Source organism: Phyllostomus discolor, chromosome 10 (genome assembly GCF_004126475.2).
Source record: "Phyllostomus discolor isolate MPI-MPIP mPhyDis1 chromosome 10, mPhyDis1.pri.v3, whole genome shotgun sequence".
NCBI classification, from domain to species: domain Eukaryota; kingdom Metazoa; phylum Chordata; class Mammalia; order Chiroptera; family Phyllostomidae; genus Phyllostomus; species Phyllostomus discolor.
In genome coordinates this window covers 7,398,174-7,414,167 of record NC_040912.2, presented here as the reverse complement: position 1 = coordinate 7,414,167, position 15,994 = coordinate 7,398,174, and the positions used below count along the sequence as shown (strand labels likewise).

At 52.4% G+C, this 15,994-nt stretch overlaps 1 protein-coding gene across 3 annotated transcripts in view; it reads left to right on the top strand.

Moving 5' to 3' along the window:
• Positions 1-15,994, top strand: part of BMPER (BMP binding endothelial regulator) — a 214,006-nt gene that overhangs the window by 51,661 nt on the left and 146,351 nt on the right. For all 3 annotated transcript variants that reach the window (XM_036010427.1, XM_028525713.2, XM_036010426.1), the window contains exons 4-6: positions 3,089-3,171; positions 6,555-6,645; positions 10,532-10,614. In XM_036010427.1, coding sequence (XP_035866320.1) covers positions 3,089-3,171; positions 6,555-6,645; positions 10,532-10,614 — 257 coding nt within the window. The remainder of the gene's footprint in view (positions 1-3,088; positions 3,172-6,554; positions 6,646-10,531; positions 10,615-15,994) is intronic.

The following is a 15,994-nucleotide window of genomic DNA, read 5'->3' as shown; positions in this document are numbered from 1 at the left end:
GTCTCCCGTGAGATCAATGCGGAAATGGAGCGTAAACCATTAGAAATGCGTTTTATAATTCAACAGAGCAGTTCTACGCCCGTTACACAGAATAATGAAACATTAGGCTTATAGTTTGTGCTAGTCTTTTAAATTTAATTTTTCTGGTAATTCATTTTTATTATATTTCATGGAAGTATTAGTTCACATTGGATTGGAAGAACAAAAACCAAACAAATTGGTCTTTCACCGGAGGTAGTGTGAGAAGCACTATCTCGATGTATAATGGGAAATTTTCTTTGCCTCCCTTCCTACCCTGGCCTGTACAAGTTATTTAATATATTACTCCTCTGGGGTTTAAACAAAACAAAGAAAAGATATTATCGCCTGTCTGCCGTGTTAGTAGCATAAAGGTGGTGGCCAACAGAATTTATTATAAAGAAAGTTGCCTTCTGGAAAACGAGAAGCACTTCTGGAGTGAACATGCAGTTCTTTTTGATCACACGTATATGTGTCTTCACCTGGCTCCTCCGAGTGACTGGCATTAAGAACATGTTTTTCTGAGGATGTGAACCGAAGAGCAGCGAACAGATCCTTTTCACAGTTATTCCCTAGAATCCCTTTAGATGTGACACCTGCCAGAAGGCCCGGCACACCGGAGTCTCCATCACGGGCTGAGGCTGGGAGGGTACACAAAGGAGGAAAAGGGATGGACGAGACTCACTAGAGAAGTAACAACAAGTGTTTTTGAGTCTGTTCCGTCATCTGGACTCATCCAGCATTTGGGAAAACCTATGACACGGAGTCAGGCGTGGCAGGCTGACGTGTGAACAAGGGCAGTTAAGCACTTTACAGCTTGACCTTGGTCTTTACCTGTAGAGGAGCCAGGCCTCCCACTGGCATTTATTGGAAGCAGAAAACGCCGCTGGGCTCCCTGCACTGAGGACCAGTCCCCCTGGGGCCCGTTACCCCACGTGGAGCGGAATCATTTGGAGAGTCCCGTCCCTCCCTGGGGAGCCCCGTGCGCGGGACCTGGTGCCGCTGGGAACAGCCTCTCGGCCTGCAGCTCCTTTCTGGTCTGTGTGGGGTTTGTACCGCACTCCCTCCTCCACAGCAAAAAGGCAAGAGCTTGGCCTGCCCTGTGAGCAGCATAAACTCACCTCTTCTTTCAGTTTTTTTTTTTAATCCGGAGGATGAAAATGTGTAACATACTTGGAAACTCCGCTGGGGGACTTGGCAGGTGTTTCCCATTTACTCGGACCCAGCGTGCAGTGGGTCTGGCCCTCTGGTTTCCCCGCCTCCCCCGCCCCCGACGACAGGCGGTTTGTTATCCGAGTGCGTCTGTGAGGGTGGATCTGACGTGCACTGGTGGGCACGGCTGCTGGGAGCGCATTTGCTCGGGAAGATTTGTGCCGGCCCAACCTGTTTCCTGTCGGTTTCCATTGTCGAAAACCCACCCTGTTCTTTCTCGGTTCGGCGTCCGCATTTGCAGCGTGCAGTGGGTCCTGTGGTTGACCGTTTTATCACTGGAACACTTCGCACGAAGGAAATGAAAAAACATAGAGTGGAAGCATTTCCCGAATATGTTTCCAATCTGCTGGGCCCTTTAGTGGCTGGATTTGCAGGACCTAGAGAGAAGAGCTCTTGGCAGTCACTCCCAGTGCCCTGGGAATTCAGATCAGGATTCCGAGCCCCTGACAATGTCTGTCGGAATGTTCTGACGTCCTTTGTTATTCTGTCTGTATTGTGTGTACGAAGAGCGCTTGTCGTTGTTGCTGCCACAGCGGCACCTAAAATAATTCAGGGAGGGAGGCGAGTCTCCTCTGTGTCTTGGGCAAGTGAAACCCACGTGCACTGGGGCTGATCCGCTTGCCAGACGTCAGCCCTTGGCCCGGAGGCCACAGGGCCTTTTATCTGCACCCTCCCGTGTGTGCTCCTGCCTGTGCACCCTTAGGGCTGAGCGGTCAGACGCTCACCAGGGAATCCCTTTGCCTGGCGGCTCCTGATGATCTGAGACTCAGCATGGAGAGGCGCAGCCCAGCATGCCATCCCCAGAAGGGGATTGCACGGGTGGAGGCTGTTACTTGGACAAACTGAATCAGGATCTAGGCTGTGATCTTTGTGCCATTATTTCTTTTCACTTATTTATTTATTAACATTTTTAAAAAAATCCTCAACCGAGGATATGTTTATTGATTTTAGAGAGAGAGGAATGTGAGAGGGGGAGAGAGAGAGAGAGAGAGAAACATTGATGTGAGAGAAACATCCATGGGGTGTCTCTTGCACGTGTCCTGACTGGGCATCGAACCCATGACCGTTTGGTGTGCGGGGCTGATGGTCCAATCAGCTGAGCCACCCACCCAGGTCTGCACCTTTATTTCTTTGGCTCTTTCTACAGGGACTTGAGTGAACTGGTTTGGTGCCTTTGGGAGGACCTCTGGCCTTTGACTTCTGTTGTTTCTAATGACTGAGCGTGACTTCCGTTTTGGAATTAACGTGTGATAATCTGTACATTGATAGTTTCGGGTTTCCTTAATCTGGTTCACAAACTGAAGGTAAAATCCAAGTCAAATACGAAGTCATAGCTCTTAGAGCTGGGAGCAAACTCTTTCATCGGGTGAAGAGCGTAGCTTAGATGGGTGTAGGAGTTTACAATCATTTCCTAGATTCTAATTTTCTGCTTTTATTTCCTACCATGTTCCAAACTTTCCTCTCGATATTTAGCACTTTTGAGCCCATTTAGTCTTGCGGGAGATCCCCTTTCCCCTCAGCGTTTCAGCTCCAGTCCTCCTCCCGTTTCACTACACAGAAGTCAAGTCGCGCATGAGATTGTGGGTTTCGGCCAAGAGAGCTTATCAATTTATGCTTTTTCATCTGAAAGTCTGTGTGGTTAATCTTCTCAGAGAAGTCAAAGAATTAATGTAAGCTAAAGTCAAGTGGATATTTAAAAAGCTTAGTTATGTTTTGGGGAAAACAGCCAAGGAGTAGGACGGCTCCTGTGATCACTAGTCCTGGCTTAGATGACGTAACTTCTTTTGCTCCAAAGAGGAAGCAGACAGACGCACACTCATCGCTGGCCTGTCCTCCTGCTTCTGTGTTTCCCATCCAGGTTGCACCTACGAAGGGAATACGTACAACAGCTCCTTCAAGTGGCAGAGTCCTGCGGAGCCCTGTGTCCTGCGCCAGTGCCAGGTAAGAAAGCGCCGAAGCCCAACTGTGTTCTTGTGCATGTTTATCGTGACATCCACCGAAGCAGGGCCAGCGCAGGGTAGATACTGTCTACAACTCGCTTCCAGAAACACACCGCAGAACAGTTCACTGTTGTTAAATCGTGCCTGAAAAAACTTCGAGAAGATGCATATGTCCTTGGGGAGAACGCGGCGTCTTCCTGTGAGTCAGCTGTAAGCAAAACACAAACTCCTGTTAGCAGAAGGAGGTATTGTGAGCGGATATATGTTTTCCTTCTTTGACTTAAACGCTTTTTGAATCGGAGCCAATCTGTGCGCTATATTCAATCAAAGCCAGCCAGTGACCTCACCCCGACAACTGTGGGGACCACCGGGTCAGCTCCCAAGGAGCCTGCTGGGGCGGGTGCTCGCAGGGCTCAGAAAAGAGGGAACTCCACGTGGTTCTGATGTTACAGGTTCTGAAGCACAGCAAGATTTTCACGCTCTGTTGTTGTTGCTTAAGAAATGCTCTCTAAAAAGTGCATGTTGAATTTTGACATAATTTTAAAATTCTTCCCCGAAGAGAAGTTGCTGTTGAATCATCTTACTCCTGGTCCCATTTCACTGTCCAAGGACATGCTTTTGCACGTGAAGGAGGAAGAAAGATTAATGTAATAATGTGTGTTTCTGTCTGAGCTTATCTCAAGTGTATTTACATTAAGTTTTTTGAAATCTGATTGTATCTGTTTATGTCATCATGATATGCCCACAGTGGTCAGGTCTCGTCAGATCTTCAGTGATTCATTCAGTTAAATATTCAGCTTATCTATGTAGTAAATCTAAACTGTTTATGAAAATATGTAGTAGGTAGAACAGATGTAAATGAGAGATTAATGGAATAAACAAATATTTGTTCAATTTTTACTCTGGATTATAGGTTCAGTCAGCTTTATGGAAATAAGAGACAAGCATAGTAAGTTTTTTTTAAGCTAACATTTTTTGAAGACTTTATTTATTTATTTATTTAGAGGGAGGAAGCGGAAGGGAGGGTGAGAGAGAGGGAGAAAAACATCCATGTGCAAGAGAATATTAATTGGTTGCCTCTTGCCACCAACTGGGGACCTGGCTTGCAACCCAGGCATGTGCCCTGACCAGGAACCAAAGTAGTGACCCTTTGGTTTGCAGGCTGGCACTCAATCCACTGAGCCACACCAGCCAGGGCAGCACAATGGGTTTTAAAGCATCAAAAGCCCCCATTTGTTCTAAAATCTGCACCATCCCATTCACACCCTGCTTTTTGACCAAGGAAATGTCCACTCTTTGATAGGGACATTCAGAAAGCCCCAGTTACATGCCTTTTAAACAAGACAAATGCATGCCGTATGGAGTATAGTGTAACATATTTACACAGCAGTCAGAGGTCTTGAAAATCCTTAGGCTGCATTGACCAGTGGTGAACTTGGATGAAGCCTTTGTTTCGATTGCATGAAAACTATTACCCGGGAGGGAACATTCTGTGGACCGAATAACACATTAAACCATCATCCACTAACACCCAAACTCCTACTGCCGATCGTCTGAGCCACTGGCCACTCGGCGGGGCCCAGAGAGACTGATGCAGACACACCAAACCACTACTGGAAGAGAGCCCAAAGACCAACAGCCCTGGGAGTCAGGAAACGCCGACCTGCGAAATGCAGCACAGACAGGAAACACTACCTCCCCGAGGTGAACTTGGCCTTTTCAAGTTCTTCCTTAAAAACAAACAAACAAACTTGGCCTAAGACCTGTTCCAAAGCAACACCTACATTAAGGTAGGCCCCAAAATCTGCTCCTCGGCTTGGCTGGCACCTGCCCACTCCTGTGTGCCTCCTGCTTTCTTCAGGGAGGAGAGCTGGTCCGTGACTGTCTCCTGGCACCTGTCGGGGCGGTCTCACTGACGATGCTCCCACGCAGAACGACACAGTGGCAGCCTCCCCACGCTCCTGTCTTCCCAGGGCCCAGATTCAGTGACAGAGGCGAGGGCGCAGCGGAGTAAGGAAAACGTGGGCTCTGCCACTCCTGGGACTTGGGACTGAGCCTCTCTGGACCTAATGAGGACAGGAGGGCCTCGCGGGGTGCTTGTGAGCAACGAGGACGCTGATACAGAAAACACTTCAGGTATCGCCTGCGTGTCCTGGGTCCAGCTGGGTGCCAGGCAGGTGACAGATGGCCTCATGACCTGGCTTATTTCCACTTGAGTTGGATTTCTCATATCCTCCTACCTCTGAAGAGACTCTGAAGATCGGAGAAAGGCAGTTCATGCAGGGATCTACCCTGAATCCTCCATGTGGCCTGCAGATAAAGGGAAACTGATCCAGAGCCGTAGCCTTTTGCATTGTTTCGGTTATTTCACGAAAACGCTGATCCTTTTTGGATGCTGCATATTACGGTATCCTGTGGTTCTTTTTTTTCTTCCCCAGTATGATATAGACCATAGTATGCTCCCCTGGAAGTGGAAGCCTCAGGCCTGAGAGATAGGAAGATGTTCAGGATATAACCTTCCTTGCTGGACTGAGATGAGGCAGTAGCAGACACGATGAAGAAAATTATCTAGTTATCAGACTGTTACATTATTTTTAGCCTGTGCGACACCTCCCCTCAAAGCAGACGGATGGCACAAACACACAAATCTGTTCATAAAACAGGCAGAGAATACGGTGAAAATTCTTCAAAAGCCAACTCTGAAAATTAATGTAAAAAATGCGTTGATCGACATTAAAATATTGGAGTCCCAAGATCAGTTTGCAAAGGAGTCATTCGATTTCACTATGAAGACCTGCAGTCTCTATGATGACCCGTATACTATAACTTTAAAATCATGTTAGCCAATGTCTTCAGTGGATGCCGGAGAGCCAGGCTCCATGGGAGGCAGAGGGCAGTTTCCAAGACTGTGGAGCTGGCCTAGTTATTTCTAGAAGGGTGGTAAGGATTTAGGCCTCCAGACGCCAGTCTGGGGTATGAGGCTTGCACTTTTTGCCTCATAATGAAGTACAATAACAATGACAGAAAATGCAGTAAGGGCTGAACACCTAAAACCATTGTGAATGGGCAGTGAGGCTCTCTCAGCCACCCACCAACAGCAAGGTCTCAGATGCTAGGTATAACAGAAAGAAGGAGAAAGACCCAGGATGGGGTGATGAGCAGCAACAGACCCAGCCCACTGAGTTCAAACGCGTCAGAGGGCTGAGCCAGGGAGACCCGACCTCACCGGGCCGCGCACCGAACCTCTGGCCCTGACACCGACCCTCGCCGCGGGGGAGAGGTTCGTGTTGGGACTCTTCTCCGGTTTCCTTGGCTCCTTTCCAAAAGCGCATGGCTGCTCAGGGGGAGCTCTGGGCTGATGGCCTGCGCTGTCCTGTTTTCCAGGAAGGCGTTGTCACCGAGGCCGAGGTGCGATGCGTCGTTCACTGTAAGAACCCATCCCAGCCCCCGGGAGCATGCTGTCCCACGTGTCCAGGTAAACCGCTCGGGAGGGGGAGGCGGCAGCGCTCCCCGGGACAGCGCCATGCTGTCGTCGTCGACACCTCTGAGGTCCCCAAGCATGCCTGCTTCTCCCCCTTCCTGCCCGGGGTTTTCCTCACCTCGTGTCTGGGTGCCCGGCGGGTTCAGAGAGCAAAGCTCTTTGCAGAGAAACGTCCGCTGGGACTCTCCGGTGGGCGTGGGACGAGCGCGCCGTGCTGTAGGTCTTGGCCCGTGGCTGCTCGCGGCTGGGGAGGCCCGCTCTCCAGCCCGCGGGGCCACGGCAAACGCTTGTTCTGGAAGGAAAGCCTGTGGCTTCTCCTCGCTACCAGAAATGTCTTCTCACTGCTCCAGTTTGCAAGACGCTGGCCAGGGCTGGCCTTGGTGATGAGGTAACCAGATGTTTTCTGGAAATGGAGAGCCGGGCCCTCCGAGAAGTCAGCCGAGGGTTTTTTTTTTTTTTTTTTTTTTTTTTTTTTTTTTTTTTTTTTGCTGGTCTCGGTTTTCACCGTGGTGTAGCAAATTGGACCACTGTCTCTCCAAGGACCCTGCTGCCTGGCCGACTGCAGAGGGTCCCTCCTTTCCGGGGGCTGGAGGGTTTCCTCCTGCTTTCCTGAGGCCCCTGCATCTCTCCTTGCCCTTAGATCCAACCCCGGGGGTTCCTAGGTGGGAGATTTTTTCCTGATCCCTTACGCCCCTGGCCCATACTCGCAGACAGATGTTCCGCGTGTTGGGCTTTCTGCTGGGCGTGTTTCCTCACAGGAGGCCATCCTCGCAGCTCCTCCTCGCCTTTGAGGTTGATCTGCCCAGAGCCTCCTGCCCCTCGGGCCTCCCCAGGTGGGACAGCGCTGAGGCAACGGTGGGGGCGGGGGACCCTCCTGCCGCTCTCCTCCATGCGGCCTGAAATGCACGTGGACCTGAGTCCCTTCTGGGGTCCAGTCTTTTCCCACCTTTGAGTGACAGGAGGGACACGGCCTCTCCACCAGCACTGACCTTCCTGAGTTCCCTGCGCCGTCTGTATCGAGCCGAACTTCCCTTTCCCGGTGGGATTTCTGAGAAGTGTTACTGGCTGAGCTCCCATGAGGACCAGAACCGGGTTGATAATTCTTTCCGTAATTCAGTTAGTTTGTATCTACCAAACAGAGTTTGCCTGGGTACTTTTTTTTCTTCTGAATGCACCAAATAGGCTTTGTATCACGTGAGCATACTCTTCAGTGTCTAGAAGATCTTTATTAAGTCTGACCACTAGTTTTCTAGGCTGCCCAGTAAAATCACCTGGGAGGCTTTTAAGAAAATAAACACCGATGCCTCTGGCTGCATCACAGCCCAGTTCCAACAAGTTCTCTGCATTCCGTGGACCCAGGCCTCCCAGATAGGTCCAGGCCTGAGATTGATACCAGAGCAAATTTTTTACGCTGTACAGATTTAAAAACGATCATAGCTCTTACGTACGAATTCAGTTGCGTCGAGTAGACCGTTGCTTTATTGATACAGACTCAACTCGGCATGTGTAACATCTCTCCTTGGGCAGGAGATAGTCACGTTTTTTGGCTGCCCTTGAAAGTGTGGGTCTGCAGACGTGAGGGCGAATTTATTGCAGCGGATGAAGTCATCATATCTGAGCAACTGACTCCTGCATTCTGCTTTTGGTTGAGCTCCCGAGAAGGAAAGGCTGAGCGCCGTGACCGTGCGTCCTGCACCGTTGGGTGCTCGTGACCTTCCAGGGAGGGAGTGGCTGCTGTCCACACTTCACAGAGGAAGGAATTGGACCCATGAGCGCGGGGGACCCGTTAGTGGGTTAAGGCCAAAGGTGGGGTGGGACTGGACATAGCCACCGTGCTGTGCTGCCTCTCACCACCCGCCACGGTGACTGTCCTGCCTGCTTCCATCTTTGCAGTTGGCATGCAGGGACGCACGCACGAGGCCCCGACACCTGGGCAGCCTCTCTGCCCTGGGTTATGGAGTCAACAACCAACTTTGCTCCCTCTTCCTAATTTCAAAGGCCACCCCTGGGGATGCGAATCAGCAGACTCAGAAGAGGGCACATCCATAAGGCTTTATCTTTTGTCTTGGGAGGCTAGACACAGCCACGTCCAGATAGGGGCAGGCAGGGTCGTCTTGGGATATTGCCCTTGGTATTCAGAAGGACTGGCATCTGTCCCCGATCGTGGAATGGTACTCCACATAACGGCCAACGAGTACCACCTGTGGTCAGCTCCTTCCTGAGACAGATTTCAGGGCGTGCATGGTGGTCTCTCCTTCCTTTTCTTTGGATTCTTTGCTCAAGCATGCAGGGTTGGAATGGGAAGAGTTTGCATGGAACGTTCACGTAACATTCCCTGTTTAAGTTGCCAAACGTAGATTGTTGTGGTTCATCCTCTGGCCACCTGCATGACAGAACCAGCGGTGCGAACGTAGGTGAATGAAAGAATTGAAGACCCTTTGTCGGCAGTGTCCTTTGAAAAGAGGTGACCAGACGGGTGCCTGCCGTTGCAGACAATGCTGAGCCAGAGCCACCGGCAGGGCCGCAGGTTTACCAGGTCTGCACGTGTCAGTAGGGACCGCAAGGAGACGGTGGGTGGCTGGGTGTGGGCATCAAAAAGACTTTAAGACCAGTTTCCCTCCACTGTTGAACCTCAGACTTGGTGCCATTGGTCTGCACAGCTTTCAGCCGAACAGAGGGCTCTGTATCTGGCTCTGAAGTGAGCGGGTCCGGCAGCCCATTGGCGGGGGAGGGGTAACACTTGCTCCTCCTTGGAAGGAACCGGCTGCTTCAAGAGCTTGGTGGGTTCCGTTGATGAGTTCAGCTGGCAGGCTTCAACCACTCACTCCCAGGGACGCGAGTGCGTCTTTCGCACGAGCCCCCTTTGCTGCATTTTGGTCATCGGTACTGTCACCCCAGCCCTGTCCGCTGCGTGGGGAGGGCCCTCAGCTGCTCTGGAAGAGCGCCCCTAGGGGACAGACCTGAGGAAAGTTGCGTTGCCATTAGCTGGTGGTCCTCCCGTGGCCTTTCCTGTGTGGCACGGGCTTACTGCCAGCCTGTGCTTTGGGTTGCTTGTGAGATCTGTTATGAGTATCACTTTTTTCATGGCCCGAGGATCTTTCTGAATGGGAGACACCTCCCGGGCTTTTGGTCCTATTTTTAGCCAGACTGGGTGGGGGTCACAGTCCCTTTAACAGGACATAAGGGGGACTGAAGACCCGTGTGGTACCTCCTGACCCGCCTTTGCCTCTTGTCTTGGTGCCTCATCCTCTGTGTGTTGTGGCCATGAGTTCAAATCCCAGCTCTTCCACCTGTCGGCTGGGTGAGCTGCTTCTCTCTTGGGAGCCATGTCTTCCTCCTCGGTGAGAACCATGACCGGGGCCCCTACTTTGCAGGCTCGCTGTGAAGATGGAGTGTGATGGGAGTACGGAGGGCCCGGGAGAGGCTGGGCAATACTCGGGCACTCACCAAGGGGCAGCCCTTCCTGTCTTTTGTTCCTTACCTCGTCGTGGACTCCTCTTGCTGGGACTGCTTCCGTCTGCCTCCCGGGCCTCTCCGGGCTTTGGCTCCCTGGCTGTGGTCAGGGAGGCCACGGTGAGGCCCCCCCATGGACTCTGGCCGGCGCACCGCTATGCACGGATCCCCCGGGCTGACCCGCTTCCAGGCCCTTATGTGCTTTCTAGCATCTTCCGCTTTCTGGGCCCATGTCAGTGCTTTTTGTTCTTTTGGATTTTTTTGTTTATTTGTTCGTTTTTTACTATGAGGCAACACTGTCCTCTGGTTAAGGGGCCCCTCTGCTAGCTGAGGTGGAGGGGGAAATGGATGAACAGTGGACGGAAGAATCGTGTCCAAAGTGAACAAAGGCTGTCGCCCTCATTCTAGACCTTTCTTTGCTTTCCAGGCTGCGTGTTTGAGGGTGTGCAGTACCGAGAAGGGGAGGACTTTCAGCCAGAAGGAAACAAATGCACCAAGTGCTCCTGCATCGTGAGTACTGCCCTGCCCCGGGCGTTCCCAGGCCTCTCCTTCTGCTTCACTGCAGCCGGGACTCCCCGGGGGTGGCCGTGACCCTCCCTGCAGCCCCTCCTTCTCTCCCTCCTGCCGTGGGGCCGAGGGACACGCTCGTTCCTCTGCAGCAGGTTTCTCGGCCCTGGCTCTGCTGGCCTTCCGGGCCGGGTAGGTCTTGGCGGCGGCGGCTGTCTTGTGCAGTGGAGGGTGTTCAGCAGCCTCCCTGGCCGCTGCCCAGGAGATCTGAGTATCACTCTCCCCCTTAGGGTGACAACCCCAAATGTCTGCGACATTGCCACCTGTGCCCTGGAGAGCGAGGGCGCCCCTGATTGGGAACCACTGGTCTGAAGAGTGGGGGCGGGGAAGAGACCGATTGTCCTGCACTTGCCGTGCTCTTTGGGAAGACAGGATTTCTCTGCTCCTCGGGCGGAGGAGCTTCTCGCAGAGGCAACTGTTGTGTTCTCGAGTGGAGTCAGCTGGGAAGCAGAGGGGGTCAAGTGCAGCTTGCCTCAGTGTGCCCTGTGGGGTGACAGAGCCTGGTCAGAGGGCCGGTCAGTTACCCTGGGGGGAACAGACAGGAGGAGGCGGCCCCCGAGCTGTGGATCCGGGGCAGAGGAGGGATTAGTGGGACAGAGCCACAGACTGCCTCTCCACGCATTGCTGGCGTAGAATTCGTGCACCAGGGTCACCTTCCGAGTGCTTAACAATGGAGCAGGGACTCGGCTTATGTTACGATATTGAGGGGATCTTTGCTACGTATGTATTTTGAATTTGGAATAAAACATAGGTGATGATGGTGGTCATGGTGATGACGGGGAACCCAGTCTTAAGCAGCCGTTCCAAGTTATTTACACCATATATTTTTAAAGCGTTTAGTCTTTTGTAATAAAGAACATGCAGCGTGCATCTCAGAATATTAAAAAATAATGGGAAACTCTAGCATCATAATTTCGCCAAAGTAGAATCATATGTGGACTGTCATAAATCATATCATTTGTCATTTCTCTACATGTCTTTTCCAAAGCCTTCCCCTTCCTACGGCACACAGCCCAGAGAGCCGAGCGTCAGGGAAACATGACCCAGGGTGAAGGGGTATTGTGGGGGGAGGGGGAGGGACAGAAGGGGGGAGGGAGACTGAGAAGGAGTGGATACATACAACATATGTAATATGAGGTGTATAGTATATCCCAGATTGTAATAGTATATAAAAACACGGAGGTGATTTACTACTGAAGATGAACGTGATTTTGCATATTCAGCCTCAACTTTCATGCATTTCCTCTCTCGTTCATTACGGTTTAATAGCTTTGTGTTATATTTTATGTAAATAATTTCTATTGGCCATTAGATATTGCTCATTGCTCCACGTTATAGCTTTATAATGTCGTTTATATACTGGTCGTCGTCTGGTTTTCTGGTAACTTTTTTTGTGCCTCCCATTCTTTCGGGGGGATGGAGGAAGAACAAGGCACAGCTAAGTAGGAAACGTTAAAACTGCACCTGAATGAACCGTCTGTCCCGGAAAGGTGTGGCCGAGGCCGGGCAGGAGCGCCTCCTTGGGGAGGCGGTTTAGCGGCAGAAAGGGGGACAGAAGGTCCTGTAGGTTTTGCAGTGACAGTCACACCCTGTCACCCAATGGCGGGACCAGAAATGACTTCAGAGCTTATATGAGCTGGGGTCACAAACTCCAGTGCATTCGAGGTTTTCAGATTGCGTGTGTTTCCAAACACAATGCGTGTCGCACAAAACCCGCCTGAGGGCCAAGGTCAGGGCCCTGGAAGTCCTGCTTTCATTTTTTGGCTGAGGAAATAAAAATCCAAAGCAATTTGTTGCCCGAGCTTTCCTGCTTGGTGAGTTCTCTCCAGACCTATATTCTATCTGATTTTCTATATCCCTGCATCTAATTCCTTATGCATTTATATTCCTGATGCTGTGTTCTTTCTGGTTCTCCACGTAGCCGCCCTCAGCACCTCAGGGGCAGCTCGTGGCTTTGACTGTGTTCCCAACACCTGTCTTTGCCTTTACAGGGGGAGTGGGGGAGGGGGTGGAGCTCCGGCTTGGAGGCAGGTCGTGTGTGGGTGAGCTCGGGAACGGGGAGGGCCCGCAGGGTGGGTCTGGTCTTCGGGAATACAGGAATTTGAGGTGTAAGCTTTCTTTTTTTGGCAGTTTGTCACTAAAATAACCTGCTTTTCAATATTCTTTCATTTTACCATCTATTGATGTAGTATCCCTCCCCCCAAAAGATGTCTCAGCAGCAAATGGCCCGCCTTGGGAGGGGTCACTGTGCAGAGGTCTGTTTTAGAAGCTCACAGGGCAGGTGCATGGCCTGGCCTGGCTCTGCGGGGCCCGGGATTGGACGGGTGGGGCCGGAGTAGCCTCGGAATCTCCTGAGCGAGAGGTGGGTGGGGGGTGGGGCGCGGAGCCGCCTCGCTGAGCGCTGCGCGAGAGGGTTGAGCTGGACAGGGCTTCGGACAGCCCAGTGCCAGGCCCGGCGCTTCACCTAGGAGGTTCCTGGGCGGGGCCTGGGCTGCAGGTTCCCCTGTGACAACAGGAGACGATAGAAAAATCCGCTGTGCTTTGATGAGAAGAAAAACAACAACGCTCTGTTTAGAGAGACAGGAACACATTCACGCCTTTCGGCGTGCATGGTGTTTGTGTGACGCCTGTTTGTATGGGTGTACATCTGTATCTGTGACTGTGTGTATGCACACACACACACAAACCTACGTAAACAAGCCTATAAATATAACACGAACACACACATTTACAAGTCTGCGTGGGGGTTCCCCTGCAACGGACCCTGAGATGTGTGTTTGCATGTCTGTAGTTTTGTGGGAGATGGAGGAGACTGTGGCTGAGGAGTGTGGAGCGGGGACAAGGCAGGGAGGCAGCCACCTAGGACTGTGTCACTGTGCGTGACCAGAGCTCACTCCTGCCAGACAAATTCTGGAAGCTGGCGTGAGACTCAGGCCTGAGAACCTCCCGCCCGAGGGGTGAGGGGTGAGAGGTGCGACCCGGTTACACCAACTCCTGTCTGCTCTGGGGCGGGGGTTGGCTGGGCACCATTCCCAGCCTGCCGCTGAGGTGGCCGCTGGCTCCCAGCAGCAAGAGGAAGAAACACAGGTGCCTGCCCTCCACGGGGAGGGGGAGGGGGAGGGGGAGGGGAGGGGGAGGGGGTAAAGAGGGAGGGCGGGGCAGCACCCGTCACCGACCGCAGCTCCGAGTGTGCACATGTAGGTGGGCATACACACACGAGCATTCACATTATCAGGGCTCTGAATATGTGTGTGTACACACTCATGTGCATGTGCGTATTCATGCACGCACCTTCGGAACACTGGTCCACCGGCTCTTTACAAAGCCCATTCATTTTTCTGTTTTTTAAATGGTTTTATTTTTTAAACACACTTGTAAATTGCAGCTTACACTCAATATGATTCTGTATTAGTTTCGGGTATACAGCATAGTGGTTAGATGGTCATACATTTATAGAGTGCCCCCCCAGATCTTTCCAGCGCCCACCTGGCACCACACGCGGTCATTACAACATCACTGACCACGTTCCCTGCACTGGGCCGCACATCCCAGGACTGGTGTGCAACCCTCAGTCTGTGCTCCTGGGTCCCTTCACCTCCTTCCCCCAGTCCCCCGGACGCCCTCCCTCTGGCAACCACAGTCTGTTCCCTGTATCGATGAGTCTGCTTCCGTTTTGTGTGTGAGTTTATTTTGTCTTTCAGATTCCACAGACAAGTGAAACCATATGTACTTGTCTTCCCCTAACTGGCTTATTTCACTGGGTGTAGTGCTCTCCAGGGCCATCCATGCTGTCACAAGAGGATGACAAGATTTCCTTCTTTTTGTACGGCCGAGTGGCATTCCGTTGTGTGAATGGACCGCAGCGCTTTTTCCCGCTCATCTGCTGAGGGGCACTGGGGCTGCTTGCATACCTGGACTATCGTGAATAACGCTGCAGTGAACATGGGGGCGCATATATTTTTTCGAATCAGGGTTCTGGGTTTCCGTGTCTGGGTCTGTCTCCGAGGAAACGCATCACTCCTGCTCAGGCCTCCAGTCTCTCCCTCCCGCCGCCGCCTGCCCGGAACCCTTTCTTCCCCCGGTTCCGTCTTCCCGACTTGTGTGACACAGTGCCCTCAAAACCACAACAGTGACGGTCTTCTCTCCCAAACTGTGACGCTCTGCCCTTTAAGGTTGACTTGCCCCTTCTTGCTGGGGAAGAGTGGGTCTTGTTCGATAGACACTCCGCTTTCATTAGACCCCACTCCACCGTGGAGCGCCCCCTCTGGAGTCGTGCAAGCGCGAAGCATCCCTCGTGTATATCACCGTCTCTGACGAAGGAGTCGCCTGCCTACTCCTCCAGCTGTCCCCCGACCCTCCCATAAACACAGCATACGGCAGGTGGCTTGCATCTCACACCCGACCCCCTTAGTTCCACTCTCCCTGTGTTTGTGTCGTCATGGTGACAGAGGCCGGTGACTAGGACGACACTGCATCCCACTGAGCTGGATCCCTTGGATGAGGAAGCACAGGCCGGGCCCGTGATTTTCCGTCCCCAGTTTAGGTTGGGACAGTCTGTAGGCATTCCAGATGGCTGAAAACATGCCCACGCTGGGAGGGAGATACCTGGAGAGGGTTTCACAGTTAAAAATCTCACTCATTTTTAAGTGTGAACATCATCCGGACTCACGTAAAAAACACTTTACTGTGACTGGTAAAACTGTATCGCCCCCATTTACTCATTGTGTGAGTGAGAGAGCCAAGGGAGTGGCTCCTCCCCCCCCCCCCCCCCGCGCCCCCCCGCCCCGCCCCAGTCCTAGTATAGAACCTGGGCTGGGGGCAGGGGGCGTGGCCATGGGGTGGGGGTGGGAACCTGAGCTCCTCCAGTTCCCGTTGTCTGGGCCACAGTGGAGTGTGCTCCCCACGGTGCGTGTTCAGTCTGAGTACGTCCTGTGCTCCTTTTAAGCTGGAAAGCAAGGACTCTTTCCCAAGGCAGGCGGACAGGAGAGTTTACCAGGTATCCCGAGGGCTGGGTAGGGCCCACGTTCAGTGTGAACTGTCCTTCCCTGCCCAACCAGACAGCACACAGCCCCTCAGGCCTTTGTCAGTCAGAGTCTCAGGGGACAGGATGGTGGCAGTTGACACGGACATTTCTGTAAAACCTGACGTCTTCCGGGCTTCTGAGCCCCCAGACCGTGGTGTTGTTGAGAGGTGTCTCTTTCACCAAACTCTTCTAGGAAACCTCTGGGCTCCGCGTCCCGGGAAGGGGCCTGCCGAAGGGAGGGAGGCCCTCAGAGAAGTCCGACACGCTTAAGAGAGTGGCAAGTCCTGGGTCGGTGAGAGC